This window comes from Excalfactoria chinensis, chromosome 5 (assembly GCF_039878825.1).
Source record: "Excalfactoria chinensis isolate bCotChi1 chromosome 5, bCotChi1.hap2, whole genome shotgun sequence".
Classification (NCBI taxonomy): domain Eukaryota; kingdom Metazoa; phylum Chordata; class Aves; order Galliformes; family Phasianidae; genus Excalfactoria; species Excalfactoria chinensis.
This window is the reverse complement of record NC_092829.1, coordinates 1,980,656-2,001,602: the sequence shown is the minus strand read 5'-3', so window position 1 is coordinate 2,001,602 and position 20,947 is coordinate 1,980,656. Positions and strand designations below refer to the sequence as shown.

Here is a 20,947-nt window from a genome sequence, read left to right as displayed (position 1 = left end):
TGCTCCCGCATGAGTTTCAGAACACCTCACCCCTGTTCCCTTACGCCTCTCCCCGGCTGTGTGCCACTATCCACTGCCAGCACTAATCAGCCCCTCACAGATCTGCCTTAAGCCTTTCCTGCCCCAGACAAATCCCAGCCTGCACTAACCTTGCTGTGGGTTGCAGATCACTAGCCCTCAGTTCAGCACAGGGAAAAAACAGTTCTCCCTCTCCTTCGCTTCCTTTCTAAAAGATAACTATTTCCTATGCACGCCCTTACTTCCTCTGGGTGCCTTCTTTTCTTGTGTTGTGGAAATGAATCTCCCGTGGCTCCGTTTTATCTAAACACAGCACATTTTTGTGTAAAAGTTTATTTCCGTACAAAATAACTTTGACATTTATTATGAACAGCCTGTAATACATCATAAAATCAATCAATCAAAACGAGTGCTACGGTTGGCCTCACAAAGGCTCAGTCTCTTTTTGCAGTCTTGTAGAAAGTCAGAGACCCTGAAGCTTGCTGAAAATACCAAACAAAAGCAAGGTTTAGTTAAAAAGAAATGTCAGTACGTACCATGTTATTCTATTTTGTCATCCGTGAACGACTCCATCATGTTTTGATCTATCTAAAGACCTAAAACATCTCATGGTACGATTATTTTCTGTATTCAAGTAAAGATGACACAGATCTATCTTTTATCCGCTCCCTTATGTGGAATATTATACACTTCCGTGTGACAAAAAGCTGCTGCAACAAGACACGAAATTGAATCAGAGGCAAATAGCAATTTTCCTATTAGGTTCTACCGCCGCTGTTTCAAACTGATGGGAATTGTTAGCACAATTGTAAACGTTTTGGTAGTGTTTAGTTTGCGTCTTTCTGGTTTTGTGACTGTGGTTTTTTTCCAGTTGTTCAAAGACCACAATAGGAATGAATAAGCACACGTGTAAAATACATGAAATCAGAGCATCATCGAAGCAGGCTTTTGAGTTTGATTATGATCACAAAATGGACCAAAAATCGTTTCAAAGTGTGATTAACCCAATGCAACAAGTATAATGTTCAGAAACAAATCTGTTTCCAAGCTGGGTCTCAGTTACTGAAAGTCATATAATACAATCTATGTTTCCGTTTACTTTTGGATCATGTTTCTCATCACTGTTTCCTGACCAAATCTTCTGAATGTCTCGTATTAGGTCTAGGCTTCTGAATTTCTCACACTGCTTAAGTGCAAAGCGTACTTCTGCCTTAACTGCTGAACATTCATTCTGTTTATATAACTGCTTTTCTGATAACTAGAAAGCCAGCAAATGAAATGAATATATTTACCTGTCTTCAACTGTCTTGTTGGAGGGGTAGAATACCTTGAATGAAAACCCACTCCTTGGGAAAGAACCCTGTGAAGAAAAACACACCACAGCTGTGTAAGTACAACGCCGTACAGATGGTAAGAGACAAACCCATATATAACTGCATTCCCATCCTTAATTTTCCTACTATCTTAATAAAGCTGTTTATGAATTCAAGGTTCTTTGTACAAGTCTTATTCTGTAAAGCGTAAGGAAATCTTACGGGATTTATGCAAAGACAGTCAGTGTTGGTGACAGTGAAGGGGTCGTATTTATCCGCAATGACGAGCATATCTGGCACAGGATACACCCTCAGGGCGTAGTCGTAGGCCCAGTACACAGGGCTGACATAGAGCGGAAGCGGTGTCAGGTGTCCTTGTGATAATATGGTCTTTACAAACTGCGAGATAAACACAGAGAGTTCATCTGAACCACGTTCTATCAGTCAGACTCATTCCTACAAACTGGAGCAGTTTTGAACCTGGGAATATGTTTCATGCATCTCCCTCCCTCTGATTAGTGGGGATTTGCACAGCAAAGCAGTGATTCCACAACAGCTAGCTCCTCATTTGTTTTCTTTTCTTTTTTAAGCACAAAATCTGCTCATCTGTTTCTCCAGCCCAGGAGGTACCAACACTGCCATAGATTTTCTGCATCTGTTTGGTCTTTGGTTCGTTCTTTTATTCCTCAGGGCTTTTCTTGCAACACCAGTTAGCCACAAGACCAACACTTTACAGTCTTTACCCTGCCCAAGCGACACCTTCAGCTGACCAGCTGCCTCCCTTGTAATTCCCATTTTCACCTGGCAGAATCCAGGAATCCCTGTATGAGTAAATCAAGGTTTATAGCATGCACACACGTATGCAAAAATGCACACAGAAGACAGGTGCATCAGTATCCACAGCGGGGTTCCCTCTGCACACAAAGAATCGGAGCATTGCTGTGATGGGGAGAAGGAAGAGTTAACAGGAAGTTTCCAAGTCAAACAAATTAACAAGAACCCAAAACCTGTAAAATAAATAGAAACAGACTCCATCCATCACAGCAATGAGTCAGTGTTGTCTAGATCGTTCTCATTCAATTATATCAGTAAGTCTCATCAACTGCTGTGCACTCATTAACCAGAATCAGAGCGCTGTGTCAATGTATCAAAAGCAGGATTAAGACTTCAAGTGAAAAGGCAGATGAAGCAGATGACCTTTTGGAAAAGAGACGTGCTGCTTTACTGCAAATGTCACTGGTTAATTGATCAAATCTTAGACAGGTAATTTGTATTAAGCTCTGCCTTTAGGAATCAATGTGTTGTTCTGTGGTACAACCAGCCAGCTGCTAGGAAGTTCTGAGCTCAAGGGCAGCTGCAATGGGACAGTCAGAACAGTTTGATGTCATTAACAAGCATCCTGGTTTCGGTTATCTTGTTATCAAGATATAAATGCAAGCAGTACTACTACATGCATAGATCCCTCCTCCCAGCTCTTTCAGGACAGCTGGTTACTCTAAGAGGTTCACACACATGCATCTATGCAGCTCCGAGGCAGCCCAAATGCAGGCCTGCTGATGATTAAAAACACACCAACAAGAAGTCAAGAACTTAGCAAGAAGTGCTGAACGCAACTCACGTGATTGGGAATATCCATGCTGCTGCTAGGGAAGCGGACACAGTTTCTGCACATTTTGTTTACCAAATCTTCGCGAAAGATAATGATTTCTTGTGTGCAATACTGAATCCTAAACGAGAACATCAATAAATTAAATGAATTACAATGAAACGCGAACAGATGGAAAGATGTATTACAAAGTTAACCCTACTCTAAGACAGCAAAGTAAAAACATGCATTTCAATTAAAACAATACCTCCTCACCTTCCCTTCTTTCCCTCCAGACTGAGAAAAAAGACATTTTTGAGGTATTTTATATGTAGTTATTAAGCTCCTAGCAGTAATTGCAAACCGTTTTGCTCAAGATGGTGTCAGCACCAATTTATTCTTATATTAATGTATTTTAAATTAGTTGCAATTCATCTAAGTGAGGAATTCTCCCGATTTAAAATGTTAAGACCACCACATCTGCACACAAACTAATCACTCAGTTAAATAGGAAAGGAAGAAAACAAGCCAACATGGAAACTCTCGGTAAGTTCGACTGTTACCTGCAGGGGTTTGTGGTGAAAACTGAAAATGGTACCAGCTGCCTGAATTCCCGTGTGATGTTTTCAGCCAGGGGAGGCCTAAAGTTAAGCAGCAACACGTGAATCACACAAATCTCTTACTTTCTTTAACCTTTTAACTCAATTTTTTAGAATTCAAAAAGTGAAGCAAACTGACCGTGGTAAAACAGGACCAGGACCGGGATCTTCAGGGCCAGGAACAAACACAAATCGACTACTGCAATAAGATAAACACATTGCTTTTATGTAACATCAGCTACCATTTGTTAGACACTGCCACAATTTCACAGATGAGCACAAGTAACATATTCCATGGCAGAGCTGACAGTTCTTCAGGCCTTATGAACAACTTTAATCGCATAAGGCACATACCCATCCCACACTGAAGTGGGAGAACTCTAATGTTTAAGAAATGACTGCTCTGGAAGCCCATCCTAGGAACTGGCTCTGCTTCATGGCTACTGTTCGGAACTCAAAGGTGAGAAGCCAGAAAGGAAAGCCTGGCTGCCTCCCTGTTTTTCTTTCCTCTGTATATTCAGACATCTGTAGAAAGTATTTAGTTCTGGAGCTTCCAACAAGCAGGGACATGAGAAGAAACGGATAAAGGATCCATCCCTTTTCAAGATGGTGTTGTTTTGCTTAGCTTTCAAACTAGCAGTCATGGAGAACCTTGCAGGCAAGAACAGGGAGGTAGAAACAAGAAACTGTGCAGGCAGTGTTTCAGATGCCATTTCCTGGTACAGAAAGCCTGCAGCTGCTGCTAGCAGCATCAGGACCTGGACATCAGTTAATTAAGCAGTACTGCATGGTCAGATTCCTGCTGAATGCAAGGGAATTTCAGAGGGAAAAAAGCCTCACTCAGATACAGCTTGTGGAGAACTGTGGGCCGTGCTTACCCTATCTGGGAAATGCTCCCAAGAAAGGCAAGTTCACCCTTGCTGACTCAGTTTCCATGATCAAACTGTTGAAGCCAGAATCAAAGCCTTACACTGATCCCCAAACAATCCTACAGGCCTGTTACCTGATCACAGCTGGCTCACACAAATGGGAAGACATCTGTTCATTTCTTAAGTAATCAAAGCAGTATTTTCCAAAATGAGCACGTTCCCCCTGCCGCCCCCACAGCACTTTGCTCTATACCTTTTATGAATGCTGGGATATTCACATATTATATCTGCAAGAGCCTTCAAAGAACCTAGAGCCAGAAAAAAAAGTAGCTATGAAGCAGCACTTGGTTAGAACAAAACCACACGTGACACAGATCATTTGCACGCTTTGGCACAGCAAAAACATTGCACTTCCTTTCTGCCTTCTACAATAGTTTTACCATCTCTGTTTTAATTTAATGTTCAGGACAGACTGCGAAGAATCCCACACCTTTCAGAGTCTGAATTTGGTTTTTTCCATATGGCGCAGATGAGAAATTTCCACAAAAGAAAAAGCAGGTTGGAGGAGCAGAGGAATAACCTGGGAAAACAAAGCAGGTGTGAGTGTAACATCCATCCACCTCAAGATCCTTCATCATTCAGCCTCCAGTGCATTTCATGAAAGGCAAAAACCAAAACAGCACTTCAAGCTCTGCTTCTATTAATACTCCCAGCTATTTTCTAGACACAGGCTTTAATTATTTATAGTTCCAACAACACTGTTTGTGTGGATACAACTAACCACTGACCCAGTCACACAATTACACAACTAAGACCTACAATAATAATACACTCTTTCCTTGAAGAGAAAAACAGCAAGTGAGTAGCAATGGATTATTATTAATCCCCATGTGTCATTCCAATTCAAAAGCTCTCCCAATATTTAACTCATTTTTTAGCATTATGAAGCTGACTAACCCTCACCAGTGCACTAATCACACAGAAACAAGTGCTTTGCAGCAATGACTACAAGAATAAACCCATTTGCCACCTCTAAAACAAAAATAAAACATCTGTCTGGTGTTCCAGCTCACACTGCAGCTCCCTGGCCTGCAGTACCAGACTCATTTCCTTCACTATGTTACAATCCAGCAGGGGTAAAAAGGATAGAACTGCAGACAGCAGGGAAATGGCACATCAGTATTTCTTCCTTGCTATTCCTCTCTGCTTTCATTTTTTGTGTACAATTACCAGCTTTATTACTTACCTACTTTAAAAAATCCAAAACAAAAAGGTCTGAAAGTAGTAAACACAACACAACACATGCATCTCTTCCAGCTTAGTATATTAACCTCCCTGACCAAAGGCCCATCATTGCTTCAGCATCTGCAGTTCTAGCGCAGCTTTGGTTTGGTTCAAGGATCTTGCCAACTCTCATCACGATACAGAACTGGTTTCCTAACTTCAAAGTTAACCCCTTAACTTCTCAGTAGACATTATGACAACACGTTCAATTTTCCTTAAGTGAATCGCAGTTTGGCACCCTTCATTTCATACTGCTTGTTTTTTAAGGCAGCCGCCCTCTCACACCTCCATTCTACCTAAGGCAGACAGGACAAGCTGTTCCAAAACTGTTCAGGAATACAAAGAAGCAATTCACAGATCTCACAGATGCTTGCTATCCAAACGTTGCCATCATTACTAATGCAATGATGAGTGGAAGAAACAGCCCATATTTTGAGACTAACTGACATTTTTCCATTGGTAAAAAGCAGACAGCGTTCAAGAGGGACTGCTCATCTCTGATGGATTAAGTGTTTTCTTTAAACTAAGGCTAGGACGACGTTTCATGAACTTTCCTGTCAGAGCACAGAAAATGGCTACTGCCCAAAACAATATCGGTGCTAAAAGGTTTATGAAAAGGAAGTGACAGCTCACAAAAATATAATACAATCCAATTTGTAAATCCGTTAGAGAAGGATCCGATGGAATAGCAAACGTGAAATGCAAATAGTTACCATTAAAACTGCAGCGAAACCTCGCTGCCTTTATTTGTGCTGGGGTTCAGTGGGGTTCTGTGAAATACTGCCCACAGCTGGGTTTGTTGTTACTTTCTCAGAACTGAAAGTCACCCAAAACACACAATAAACAAAGCAAAAGGACACCTGAAAATCGATGCCCAACCTTTTCATTTAAATGCATACCTTCGAACAAGGTACAAAACTCCCTGTTTCACAAAAGAGCACATTCAGACCACAGTTAGCAGACCCTATGCACAGCAGTCCTGCTGCCTGCCATAAGCTGGCCAGTTTGCCCTGCATGGGCAGTGATGATCACGTGAGCAAACACAGGATGCAAGTACAGAAAGCTTAGTCAGCTTACAGCTCTGCAAAACAGGTTTCCCATGGGACATTTCCTGTGCAGGTTCACCGCAAGGCCAGAGCTCTCAGCCCAAAGCAGGGAAGGAACATAGCCATGGAAGTGGACCCAGAGCCAGCTAGTTGTGCATCTTGTCACACTCAGCAGTGCCACCAGCAGCACTGCTAAGGATCAAGGGAGATGGTAAAAATTCTCTAGAACAAAGCTCAGACTCAAAGCAGCCACCACCTACCTGAAAACATGGTATGCAGCTTTTCTAGTACTTCTGCTTGGTCCAGCCACACATCGGAAAGAAACACAAACATGGCATCCTCGTTCTCATCCTCCAGCTGCTTCAGTTTTGCAGAAGCCTTTACTGAAGCTGAGGAAGGACCTCCAAAGAAGTTTATATTCCCATAGAAGGCTCTATATTATTAAAATATTCATGTTAACTCTGTTCTCTTCGCAAGTAATTACTAGTTTTGATTATGACTCACCTGAGCCATTTTAATTATTATTATTATGAAAGGAAGCTCAAATCATATCCTTTATCATTTAGTAGTTGATGGAGAAACCAAGGAAAAGAAATGGCAGTCACCCACATCTAAAGCATGGGCACTGCCCTGCCTTAATTTCACAGATTATCTCAGGGTAATGTGTACCCAGGGTTCCCTCCCTCATCCACTCCCTGAGCAATATAGAGTTCCATATTCCTATCTAATAGTATTTAGTCATGCAGTCCAGAAGTGCTTAGATCTCAGTGGTTATTAACATGCAGAACATGCAAGTCTCAGAACTGCCTCCTTAAAATTGTATTTCACAGAATCCTAGAATGGCCTGGGTTGCAAAGGCCCACAGTGCTCATCCATTCCAACCCCCTGCTGTGTGCAGGGTCACCAACCAGCAGCCCAGGCTGCCCAGAGCCACATCCAGCCTGGCCTTGAATGCCTGCAGGGATGGGGCATCCACAGCCTCCTTGGGCAACCTGTTCCAGTGCGTCACCACCCTCTGGGGGAAAAACTTCCTCCTCAGATCCAACCTAAACCTCCCCTGTCTCAGTTTCAAACCATTCCCCCTTGTCCTATCACTGCCCACCCTCACAAACAGCTATTCCCCCTCCTCTTTATATGTTCCCTTCAAGTACTGCAGGGCCACAATGAGCTCTCACTGGAGCCTTCTCTTCTCCAAGCTAAACAAGCCCAGTTCCCTCAACCTTTCCTTATAGGAAAATAAAGTATTTATTCTGAAATATTTGGGGAGGGGAAATAATAGCATACTTCAATGTCACAAAACTTATGAAATGATAACGAGCTTACTTGGAAACCTACAACAAGATACAAGTCAGAGTGAGGCTGCCAAAAGTCAATTTTATACCTAGTGGTAGCAGACGGCTCAGTAGGCGGAAATCCAAAGGCATTCACATGAAAAACTTCATCTTCATACCAACCTAAGACATTTTTGAACAACAAAATAACCTTTAGTTTTTGTAACAGCATCATACTCTAGACATTAGTCAGACAGTTGGCAGCTGTGCTGCTCAGTCCCAGCCTCCATCAATCCTGCTCTTGTGACAGCATCAGTCCCTGCACTGCTCAGCGCTGAACCGGAGCGGGGAACTATCTGGCTGAAAAACAAGCTGAGCAAGATACCAACTATTTTAGGCCTTGACCATTTCTTTGAATGGATTTGCTGCACAGCCACATAATCTTCTCAACCCAACCGAGTAAGAATGTAGGGAAGCAGCAATCATTTCTGCTTGCTCTGCCCCTGAAGGGTCTGCATCAAACCGCACCCTTTCTTGAGAAGTGCCATTTCTTAAAAGAAGTAACTGAGCGGTACCCATTCCCCACTTGTGCTTCTCTTCTACTTAGCGTATTTCACTAATTTTAAACACAAAACACATTAACAGGATGCACAGAGCAATATCCCACAAACAGCAGCGTCCATCACTGCACATCTAAGGCTCCAAAACGACAGACACACTCTCTTAATGAAAAGCCTCTGAGGAACAAAGGCTTTGACAACACAAAGCAGCATTTCCTTATTTTTTATTCACAGAGTCATAGAACCATAGAATGGCCTGGGCTGAAAAGGACCACAATGATCGTCTCGTTTCAACCACCTGTTATGTGCAGGGTCGCCAACCACCAGACCAGGCTGTTCAGTTATTCTAGTCCACGTTTTCCTTCTGGTCATATCTCCTCCAAGCATGCTGTAGACAGACTAACTGAGGCCAATGCCATTAGGGCTTCTCTCACCCCACTGACATCACTGAAAAGCATAGAATGTCATGGAGCTCTGCCTCGAGAGCCTGCGATAACAGGGAAAGCTTAAGGCCAAAAATCTCAGTTACAAGCTCAGCTCATGGTCAAGCCTCACCAAGATGAGACTTCTGTTTTTAACCACATTTGGTGTTTAACTGCAGCAAGAGCCACCTGCAGAATAATTCATTCCAAGTCAAAAAAAAAAGAAGTCTGCTTTACCTTCTGCCAAAACAAAGCATGATTCCGTATATAAACCACTGTGGAACTGGTGCAAAAAGGTTAAGAAATGTATTTTTCTTAGATCAGGACTCTTATAGTAATTCTGTAGCCAAAGTTTGCTTTTCAGACAGCGTAATACAAACAGCACACAAACAGGAACACATTCTACTACCAGCAGCAGGGATGCTATCCTTGTCCTTCAAAAGGGCACTGAGCTCCAGCAACCATGAAACTTGTAAAAGGAAGAAAAAGACGGAGCTGCAACTTGCAACTCTCTATACATCGTTCTTAATGGTCAATATGGATGTGTTATTCAAATTGAGCATCTCCAGACATACAGGAAATTTATTCAAGTCTTGGATCACAGATAAAGGATATTGCTTTACTAAGATCTAGCTGGACAACTCCTGTAGGGTCTTCTAGGAAATACTTCCCCTAAAAAACAGGATTAATTACTGAAGCAAAGTATAATGAAACACGTAAATGCTTTAATCACAAACATTTAACAGTCAGCATTTATAAGCAGTTTAGTGAAGCGTTTGGTATTTTATACTTTGAGCATAGAGCTGGAACAGAAAGCAATGTAGTTTATGTGAGCACCTCCTCTCAGACAATGCTGGTGCACTCTTCCCTTTAATCACAGGTCAATGCAGTGCCAGTGAAACACAGAGATTGGAGGCCTCAGCATTTCAGTAAGGAGCACACCCAGAAAATGTTAACCTCTTTTTAAGGAATGAGTCTTGCACCATAGACACTGATGGCAGCTCTGTCACCAACTTATACAGGAGGGTAAGGCGCTGACTGAGCCTTCTCATTTTCTAATATATTCTAGTGCTGAATGAATGATGATCTATACAGTCCACAGTAAATAGCAACTTACCTCCTTAAGCTGAGTTATCATCCCAAGGACAATCACTTCCCTCACTTTCGTTGTATTGCCCAACAGAGTTTCTACTGTTTTAAGCTGGAACCAAAGGCAAAGAATCATGTCAGACTAACTCAAGTCTCCAAAACAGCTTTTCTGAAGCAAGAAGACAAAGCATCAGACAGCACACACATATTCTTGCATAAATACACAAACAAGCAAAAACAGAATTCAGGTTCATTAGAAAAGCAGGGACACATTTCTGAATGTCAAATGTAGCAGACTTAAGGGAAATTATGTCCAATAATGGCTGCCAGCACCAAGAAGTGCTTAGCAAGTAAATATCTGTTGTTGCCATTTTGCTTACAAAAACATTAAAACTGAAAAGAATAAGTGGCAATTTCTGCTCTTGCAGATGAATTTCAATTGTAGTAACTGGATCTTCAGCAGGATCCGATCTGAACAGGGCCAGCCTCCACCCAGGCAGTAACATAAATTATTTTTGCTGAGGAACCTTGGATGGATGACAGCAAATAGCCCTGAGTAACATCAGTGATACCACACAGCAGGCTGTCCGCGTTCTCCGGACAAACTCATTTTGGTCTGCCAAGCTGCAGTTAAGGGAGACGATCCTCCCAGAACACCGGCATAAACAATGGATGCTCTTGCCACTGCTGACAGGAGAATAGGAAGCTGTCAAGAGAGAAAGATGCCTACAGAGCCTGTGTGGAGATGAAAGCTCAACTCAGCTAAGGTCGCTTGTTTTTTTTCCCTACAAGATGGCATGCTCTGAACAAGCAGAAACAGGCAAGGTGCTCAAAACAAAACCTGTTATTTGGTACCCAGAGACACACGTATGCCTGTAATGTAATATCAGGACAGCATTTAATATGCAAAAACCGAAATGGAAACAGAACAGACTCAGATTGTGAGCTTATTCAAGTGGAGGTTTGTGAACCTGGTGCTTATGAAAGAAAGGAGAAAAATATTCTCAAGTAAAGGGAAAAGAAGTGTAAAGCTGAGCAGTTAATGTATTTCCACCTTGGGAAGTCACATTTCTCGTGCACTTCATAGCTGTTTTTAAGCAGCTTGGTCATCATGCTGATGTAAGCCACATAATTGCCATTTTGACACGCCAGCTAAAAACGATAGAAAAAAAAACTCATTTTCATTGATAACCCATATTGGATGGAAGAAATAATGTGTCACTGGAGGAGAGCTACTGCATTAAAGTGTAACACCAAGAACAGTTCCCTTTGCAAGAAATAAATATAGACTTTTTACCTGGAATTTGCTCCTACTGTCGTCAGGATGAACAACAACTGCTGCAGGTGTGAACAGCTCATGTCTGTGAGTCCTCTGCACAAACCAAAATTGAAGTAATATAGTTTAAAAAAAAACAGTGCTGTCAAAAAGCCAGTTCATTACAAGCACCATACAAAATAATTTATGAAGTTCTCTCACTCTATTTTATCCAGCAACATTTGACTTGTTTTCGCACAACCGGTGCGAAATAATTTGCTTCTAAGGAACAGACTCACACTGGAATATAAAACTAAGCCCAAAAAGTAGCTGCATGTGTAATAGCTTTAGAAGTTCTTTCTGACTATCTGTAGGATGAGCCCAGAGGCTGACTCCAAGCTAAGTGCACAGGGCCACCACCTACAGATGCTGCCAATACCTGTGGCTACCACCCCCACAGCAGTGGAAAGCAAGTCCTGCTGGGGAGCTCTACTCAGGAGCTGCTCACAACAGGGGACAAGGCGCAGTTGCCACCATGAGATGACGAAGGGTAGCTGGCTCCTACTGAGCATTCTGAAAACTGGAAAATGAGTAACTGAAATAAGCCAGAAGCAAACGTCAATGCTTCAAGAAGAGGCTGAATGAGAGCTTCCCAGGGTTTCAGGTTTGTATTATCTCAACAAGCACTACGTACAATGACAGGCTACTAACACAGGAGAGATAGGAAGAAGGCACACCTAGAAATAGATAACCTGCTCTTATGACACAATGCTAAAATGCTCAAACACATGCATCCATCACACTGTATGGCATCCGTTGAGAAGACTATACCTGTATTTAACAGCAGAAAAGCATTTTGTCCATGTATTTTGTTAAACAAAGCAAAACTGTTTCTGACCTGTTGTAAGATGGAGTAGCGTTCACGAAACAACTCTGCTTTATCTCTGGCAGTTCCAAATAAATTTGGTACAGGAAAGTTGGTCATCGATAGACTGCAAGAAGTTCAACAAAATCAAGATTAAAAAAGGTAGATTCCACATACAGAAATTACTTATTGATCTAAAATGTGTCTGCAAAAGCTGTAACACCACTGCCTAATATATGTAGGCAATGAGCAAGATTTCTGCTAGGGCCACTGTGCTTCTGTTTTTGAAGGCTACATCAATTTAATTTTCCTCTACATAACAGACCTCAAGACTTGTATTGCCACATGAACAGGACTTTGCAGAAGCCCATTCTTTAAAAGCACTTCTGCCTATTAAGTGACTGTGAACAAGTACAGTTTCTTCCCTTTGATGAGCAGAATGTCCTCATGCAGTTCTCTGCTTCTCATAACCTAGAAAGCTAGAAAGTGGTGGCACTGGAATCAGCGCCCTCCTGCAAACACACAGAATGTTGTCGCTGACCGACAGATTCATGAACCAAGACTAGAAAATGACATTACATGAAGGTCATTGTAATGCCTCACCATGAACATCACCAGCAATTTCTCAGCTAACAACACCTGCAGCGGCTGTAAAAGCACAGCCTCTATTGGGCTCAGCAGTCAGGGCTGCTTGCTGTTAATGTAAATTCTTCAGTAAATGTAAATGTTCCAGCAGAACATTCATAACTAATTCCTGCAACTACTTCTTTCTTTTTCCATCCTGGGGGATCACTCCATTTTTTTCTTTTTTAAACATACTGTAGCTCTCTTTAGAAACGCCCCAGAACTTCAAGACGTTGCAAGCTACAGCCTAGAAAATAAATACAGACAACAGAGAGACCAAATTTATTGGGAAAAAAATCCATCAGCCAAATGCAGAAAGAAAAAAAGCAATCATTATGTTAGTGATGTATGCCCTTAGCCTTCCTGTCTCTTGTATTCCTTAAATGGCATGAACATGGTTAGCATACTGTGTGATGAACACTTCAGTTTCAGAGCTAGTCGGATCACAGGCAGCACAGAATACACTGCCACAGAAGACAGAGATGGCCATTTCAGCTCCATCCTACCAAGTGGGGAGAAACCCAATGGCACATTTATTAATGAGCCAGCATTTATCATAGCCTCTGTAGAGTCAGTCAGGCTTTGAGAAACAAAATTATCTTACTTTCTCACATGAGCTTGAGATGAGCGAACCCATGAGGGAAAGAAGAGAACAGAGACTTCTTAGACATACAGAAATATAGGCTTTCTCTTAAAACAAGAAGCAATTGAAGCTTAAAACATGCCCGACTTACGGTAGAAATCTCTTTCTGTCTGAATTATAAATGTAGCGTGGAATATCAAAGGCTCCAATAATGTTGAAAACATTTTCTCTGAAATGAGAATTTGTTTACAGCGTTAACTGAGGTGGAACTAACAAACAATAAAGAGAGAAAATAACTAAACAAACATTTAGAAGAGAAGTGTATAGGCTTTGTTCTCTATTACCCTGCATTACCACCGTATCTCCTGCTCCACTTTACCTACTGGCTACTTCAGCACCTTCTAATTAAAAAACAAAAGGAACTTTCCTTAGAAATATCACAGAGATTCATCTTTTTCCATTACTATCCTCTGGCACCTTTTCTGTCAACAGAACAGTCCTGGCGTGCTTTATGTGAATAGGCTTAAACATACACAAAACTTCAAACCATTGACTGAGTTGATAGCTCCTATTACATGTACTGGTACTGTTCTTCTCTCTGATACCTCCCATTACTCTCTTAGCCTAAGAGCATCAAATTGATCAGAAGAGATGAAAATTCTTCCATGAACCCTCACTACGGTTTTGAAGCACAGGACAACAATTGCTGCCTATCAGACAACGCTGTCTTGGACTTCAGATTGTATTTCACACAAAACTTTATCCCCAAGCTTCCTTCACTGTAATTTAAAGTTTGAGAGGCACAAGTGACCTGTGAAGCATCCCTTTCAGGACTCTGCAGCGAGAACCTGTGCAGTCAGGAGCAAAAAACGCATTTAAGTACATGAAGTGACATAAGAAAAAGTCACATTGAAGCCGTCAGCATCATTAAGGTTCCAATGACTGGGAGAAAAGTCAAAAATAAATAAATTTGCTTCACACTGAGGAACTGTGGGATCACAGTATCTGACATGCCTAACAAAGCATCTGTTTTCATGATTTGCATTACGATGTCAATACACAAGGCAAACACTGAAGAAAACACATTCATCACCATCACAACTAAAACTCTCAGAAGCTCAAGTAATTGTTCTCTGCTTTGTTATCAGAGAGTGAAAATCAATCATGGTTTTCCAAATAACAGCCCTGCCAGACAAAACAAAAAACACACAGAAAAAAAAGCAGAAAGCAGCACCCTGGAGGAAAACTTTTCCAAGCGCTCTTATGAAAGTCACAAAAACAACCTCATATCATTTTCATCTGGAGAAAAGGAAATAAAGAAACGAACAGAATTAACAAGTTCCCTCTAAATCCTAACCATTGGTTTCTTTCATTGGTTAATATTCAGTCTGTGTCACATGTAACACATAACCATCTCATTTTAATTCCAGAATGTCAGCATTATATTTAGAATCCCCCAGAGGACTATCCATGAGAACCAATTTTCTAAGAAGGAACCGTTACCAACCTTCCAAGGCAGCATCAGGAAGACAAAGCACAAAGCAATTACTGGCATGTGTAGCACTGCTGGAAACGCCTGGCATTTATTTCCCCATCAGAAATAAAGCAATGTGAACCAACTCCCACAAAGATCAAATAAAAAAGAGATAATGTCACCGTACATTGTTTCATCTGCCGCCTGGCTACATTCTTGGACAGCTGCTTCCACTGTGGGCAGTTCAATCATACTATTTGACACTGGAAAGAAAAGTTCAAAGGATTAAAATGGCAGCATATGGAGAGTGGTAAGAAAGCAAGGAGGTCTCAAATATTATACAAGAAACAGTTGAGTTCTTCTCTATTACACAAAGAAGGGTATGTTCACAAAGGTAACAACACACGGGATGGATCGCTTAGTATTCTTACCAGTAGGATGCTTCTCTAGCGAAAAATTAACCCACACACATATTGTGCCCACCATTAATTCACTAAACGTGGAGAGCAAGACAATTATAGCTCATGCAAAGCTGCCAAATATACCACAAATGTGTTAGATGAGAACTTTCACATTCTGGAGGTTAATTTTATTCCAGAACATTATCGCACAGATTGCTGTCATAAATAAGTGTTCAAACAGCTTAGCACAATCTTGGAGACAGGCACATTGTTGCCTTCATAGATGTTAAACTGATAATTAAAATTCAAAAACATTTCTAAACACGAATGTGTTGTTGAATTTGAGAAGGAGACCAAGGCATGGATTCACAAAAGGACTTGGTCGGTGCTGCCAAGCCTGATTGCTGGAGATGCTGACTCAGGAAACAAAATCACAACTCGTGTAAGACTGCGCTGAAGTGCAGAGCAGAAGGGGCACCAGGTGAGCCAGCAGGAATCACGGGGGATATCAGCACATCTGAATCATGGCCTCAAGCAACTCACAGTCATTAGCCGGACAGCACTGGCATTTATAGCACAAAATCCCACCTTGCACAAAGACCAGCATTAGCAAATACACCAACAGGTGCTACACTGACCCTGGAGTTTCCTGTACTGATTCCAAACTGTTCAAAACTGTGTACTAACTGTGTACTAACTGTGTACAACTGTACGGTGTAATTTGTATCAGCAGGCTTCACACTAGGTAAGGACCAGCTCTTCAAACTGCTTTAGCCCCCCATCTGATCAACTGTGTATTCTTACACTAGCCATTGGAAAACAAAGTTGTAACTTCTGTAGTTGCTACTCCATAGATAAAGCGAGCAAATGAACACATTTTATTTAACCTACTTTACATAGGAGAGGCTGAAAATGTTTCCTGAACTCCTATAACTCCTAACATTTATTTCAGGTCCCATTTATATGGGACTGAATCTCCTCAGACAAAAAACTGTCCAGGTTTCCTGGTTCTCATGAGCTCAGATCAGTAATCACACATGTGTATGGGGCATCAGTGCCACCTCCCTCAGCCACATTCAAGTAAGGATGCGACAACTCTTGTATTTTGTGGCCCACAATTAGGGATGCTGTGCCTGGGGACACTGTCAAGATTAAGCAGGAGGTGGTACCCAAAGAAAAAACTCCTGCCAGGATGACAGATTTTCGGTCATGCTCAGAATTAAAGGAGTTGTGGGAACGTTACCAGCAACAGCTCAACTCATCGAGTGTCTTGTGCATAAACAGGGCTTGCCAGGAGTTTTCTGGATTCACTGTTGGACTCAGTCAATTTGGTATCTGATTCATTTTCATACATTGAGGATGTACAGCTCATCCACTGCTGCAGTGCCCCAGTTGTTAGCAGCACCTTCGGCCCAACATTACTACAAGATCAGTCAGTGCAACAGAACATCAGCACCTGCCTTGAGTGAGCACAGAACATTCAGGCGCTGTTAAACTCCTTCTGCAGTTGCTTTATGCAAACATGATGGATTACTACAGCACTCAGCCCTGCCACTCCACTTGCATGCAAGTGCAGTGACCTCTGACCAAAGGGATCACGAAGCTCCATCCTCCCACCACAGGCAGGGCCACCAACCTCCACATTAATACCAGCCCAGGCTGCCCAGGGCCCCATCCAACCTGGCCTTGAACACCTGCAGGGACGGACGGGGCATCCACAGCCTCTCTGGGCAGCTGTTCCAGCACCTCCCCGCTCTCACAGTAAAGAACTTCCCCCTGACATCCAACCTCAATCTTCCCTCTTTCAACACCAAACCATTTCCCCTTGTCCTGCTGTTATCTGCCCTCTCAAAGAGTTCTTTCAAAGAAGCTTTTGCTGACACTACAAACTTCAGTATTTAACAAAACATCAACAAATCTGTCTTGATCAACCTCCTAGACCACAGTGACACTGTAGAGCATAAGTTGTCACTATCACTGTCTGAATAACACTGTAAGTGCAAGATAAACTGAGCAAGCTTAGGAAAAAAACAGTGTTTACTTACAAGGCTGTTTTTCAACCGCATCGATGATTTTGTCGATTACATCTTCAAACTCTTCTTCATTGAGGGACCGAAGAGTTTCAGTGAGATATTTTACAGCTTCCCTAATGTCAACAAAGAAGGTTAGCCCAAAAAGCAATTAATATTCAGTAAAGCTCGTCTGAACTGTGTCAGTTTTGGCAGATGTGCACACATTCGCTGAACACCTTGTGGTTAAAAAAGTAGAAACTATTAGTACTGATTTTTTTTCAACCGCCTCTCGTCCTGTCACAGTGTGTTGTTGGGAAGTTCCTCTCCCTTCTCCCCAGTTACCCTTAAACAAGACTGGGATTACATTCCCCTGAGCCCTTCCTTCTTGAGGCTGAACAAACCCAAATCCTTTGCATTTTCCCACATGTCAAGGTCAGGCTGGATAGAGCTGAGCACCTGGTGGAGCTGTTGGAGTCCCTGTTCACTGTAGGGGAATTGATGCAGATGACCTTTAAGGGTCCCTTCCAATTCAGTTCCACAACTCTAAGCTCTCCAACTCTGTAATCACTTTGGTGGTCCTCCACAAGGCTCTCTCCAGTTTTTCAATATCTATTTTGAACCAAGGAGACTAAAACCCAACAACCACACTTCCATTTGTTGCTGCCTCTCACACCTTCGCTGTGTTGTTGCTCCTTCTCCCCACGTCCCTTTTGGGCAGCTGGACCACCTTCACCTTCCTTCCCAAGGGCTGCCTCACACCCCAGGTACTGCAAGCCCATGTTAGCCCCAGCTGCCCTCTGCAGGACGCACTCCACTTTATCAGCACCTCTGATACTGGAGTTATTGTAGAATCATAGAATCATTCATATTGGAAAAGGCCTCTAAGATCCCCAAGCCCAACCTGTCCTCACCGTGTCCATTAAGCCATGTCCCTCAGTGCCACACATGGCCAAACAAAATGAGAATTACAAATCCACTTCTTCCCTCATCCTCCGACTACACACCTGCAGTTAAAGATAACGATTTTCTTATTAACATCATCTGCCAGGCAATCAAACTGGCACCTCGGTTAACGGCCCAACCTTCGCGTTGATGTTTAACAGTAGGCTCAGGGCTCAATCTCCTAATGAAACTGCCAGGAACTCGTCCAAAATAATCACAAACTATTCACAACAGATACAAAACAGAGCTAATACTATGCATGATCTTCAAAGGAGAAATAGGAAACCCAACAACGCGTCAGCTCATCGGAGAGGGGACGGAGGAGGGCTTTTAGGCACCTTTTGGTGCTCCCTAGACCCGCGCCACGGGCGGAGGTGGATGGAGGAGGCCCACGGCCGGGCGGCAGGCATTCAGGCAGCCCGAGAGGAGCCGCCGAGCCGGGCCCAGGCCTGGAGCCGCCTCCGCACCCGCCCCGCACCGCCGGCCCCGCGCCACGCTACTCACGCCCGCAGCAGCAGCCCGCGCACCCGGAACGCGGAGCTCAGGCGGCGCCGCAGCCGCTCCGGCTCCATAGTTGCCGTTTGGCGCCCAACAGCGCCGCGCCGCCCCGCCGCCCTGGCCCTGCCCCGGGGTGGGAGGAGGCCGCGGGCCGGCCTGGATGCCGCGTGCAGCTGCGGCTCAGCCGCTCCAGCCCGGCCGACTTCAACGCTGCTTGCCGTAAAAAGCGGCCGTCGGCCAGGCCGCGAGTCACGGCTGGTTGCTCTCCCGTGGCTGAGCCTCGCTTTCCCCCGTTGATGCCCGTCGGCCGTCAGGGAGCGTGGGATGTTTTCCTGCCGTTCCTAATTTCTCCTCTCTCTTGGATCTGTAGGTCTAAGTTTCATCGGCCCCGGGTCGGAGCCGTTAGCAGTGTGCTGGAATTGGGCAGCCTGTTGCTCATCACTTTACCCTTTACCCACTGCTTTGTGAGTTCTGTAGCAGGAAGGGCACACCGTGATCCTGGTCTGTTTTCTTACGCTCTGACATAGTAACTGTCCCATCCAAACATGTTCACTGAGACAAATGTCAGTTGGCCCCAAATGTTGTATAAGTTAAACTCATAGTTCTTCAGTTCATCACCACACAGCAGTGACTGTCAATGTTCCAGCATCATTAAAGATGAATTGGGTTGGATAAAAGCTTTCTCCAACAGAGCGGTGCTGCAGTGGCACAGCTGCACAGCAGTGCTGGGCTCACCATCCTTAGAGGCGATCCAGACCAGGGGATGTGGCACTGAGGGATGTGGGCACGTTGGGCTGGGGATGGGGTCTTCTCCAACCTGAGTGATTCTATGATTCTACGGATGCCCCCACGGCTCACTTTTCTTACAGTCAGCAAACTGAGCACCTGAAGTCTGTCGCAGCATACCAAGTCCTAGCACAAAGCACAGTAAATGCACTGCACCTCCTGCAGTTCCAGTCCTGTGGGGCAGCTGCCTTCTCTCCAGCCAAAAAATGACTGATACTTCACTGAAATAACTCCCAGCCTCATCTGCTGAAGTACAGCTTTGTTTCACAGAAGGCTCAGAAAGCAGCTCTGAAAGATCCTCAATCAAAACACTGCAGGGATATAAAGCCAGATTGAAAATGTCAGCTTATTTTCTGTAGTCCGTTCTCAACTGCATCATTTATAATCAATCCCCCTCATCTGGAGGAAGCTCATGGGCAAAGCTGAATCTATCTACTCTCTTTAGACATAAAACTACCAGCTGACAGGTCTCAGCTATTTTGGCAGGAAACACGATCCATTTTTCAGCTCAGCTAGGTGTGAATTATGAACCCTTATGTAAGTTCTTCTATTTGCTAAGATTACCGCCTTTTCTTCTTAAAGAAAAATCCAACGCTGCCAATGTGTCACCCAGAGAAGGAAGGTAGCCCTCTTTTAACATAAGAAATGTTCATTTCTTTTAAAATGCACGTCCAAACCAGGAACGCGGAGGAAATTCCTGCAGCACCCTGCAGTGCTTGGGGTTCTGTCAGGTTGCCTGGAGCCTCCCACCAGAGATATAAAAGTATTCCAATACGAGCTGCAGACTTCTGTTCCCTCAACCATCTGCCTTGTGCTCTGAAAGCCAGGCCCGGCTCTTTGCCTCCAGTCTGCAATGACTCTTGACGTGAGTGCTATGGTATCAGCACACGTGGCTTGAGAGGACAGAGCTGAGTCAGTCTGATGGTTTATGATCAGTTAAGCTCAAGGAGGGAAGGTTTAGGTTGGATGTCAGGGGAAACTTCTTCATAGAGAGTGGTGAGGCGCTGGAACAGCTGCCCAGGGGCTGTGGATGCCCCATCCATCCCATGGCAAAAACCAGGAGCTGCTTCACACTGCCCAAGGTTTCTTTCTGAGACCACATCAGAGCTCTCTACTTGACTTACAGATGTGTTTCTTAACTCCATCAAATGTTTTCTTCCTGTGTTTTAACCACCATCCCAGTGCCTCATTGTTACTTTTATTCAGTTAATCATTAACCATCACTGTTAATGTCCTCCCTTCTTGATGTGTGTCTTACTTTGTGTCCTTTCACAGATGTTCAAATACGTGTTTCTCAGAAATTCTACGCCACTAATGAAGAGCTGTACCTGGTTTATGTCAAATCCCATTCACTCCAAATGGAGCCACTCTTTGGCTGATTCTCACTGGGTTGTTGACTGAACAGTGAAGGAGCCGGAATGGGAACGAATGCGTATCCCAGCTTGCTGCTC

General features: G+C 43.4%; 1 protein-coding gene across 2 annotated transcripts; it reads right to left on the bottom strand.

Moving 5' to 3' along the window:
• Positions 1-321: 321 nt before the first annotated feature.
• Positions 322-19,046, bottom strand: POLE2 (DNA polymerase epsilon 2, accessory subunit). 2 transcript variants are annotated; one of them, XM_072337408.1, is made up of 19 exons: positions 18,717-19,046; positions 17,304-17,404; positions 15,045-15,120; positions 13,535-13,612; positions 12,210-12,303; positions 11,354-11,428; positions 10,085-10,168; positions 9,583-9,639; positions 9,205-9,253; positions 8,096-8,168; positions 6,975-7,147; positions 4,875-4,964; positions 4,638-4,692; positions 3,655-3,714; positions 3,480-3,557; positions 2,950-3,058; positions 1,554-1,730; positions 1,311-1,378; positions 322-500 (listed from the first exon to the last, which is right to left on the bottom strand). In XM_072337408.1, exons 1-19 carry the CDS (start codon positions 18,782-18,784, stop codon positions 482-484), a joined length of 1,584 nt encoding a protein of 527 aa, XP_072193509.1. In that variant the 5' UTR covers positions 18,785-19,046; the 3' UTR covers positions 322-481. The 2 variants fall into 2 exon arrangements, with proteins under 2 accessions (XP_072193509.1, XP_072193508.1); XM_072337407.1 differs by having other exon boundaries at positions 18,740-18,832.
• Positions 19,047-20,947: the final 1,901 nt, after the last annotated feature.

What these genes read in the sequence shown, in the direction of transcription:
- POLE2 (XM_072337408.1), bottom strand. Translation starts at nt 18,784, where the DNA reads ATGGAGCCGGAGCGGCTGCGGCGCCGCCTGAGCTCCGCGTTCCGGGTG. An exon ending in TGATAACTCAGCTTAAGGAG is followed by an intron (nt 9,640 to 10,084) that starts GTAAGTTGCTAT and finishes CCTGTTTTTTAG; the next exon opens with GGGAAGTATTTCCTAGAAGA. An exon ending in ACTGTCTTTGCATAAATCCC is followed by an intron (nt 1,379 to 1,553) that starts GTAAGATTTCCT and finishes TTTTCTTCACAG; the next exon opens with GGTTCTTTCCCAAGGAGTGG.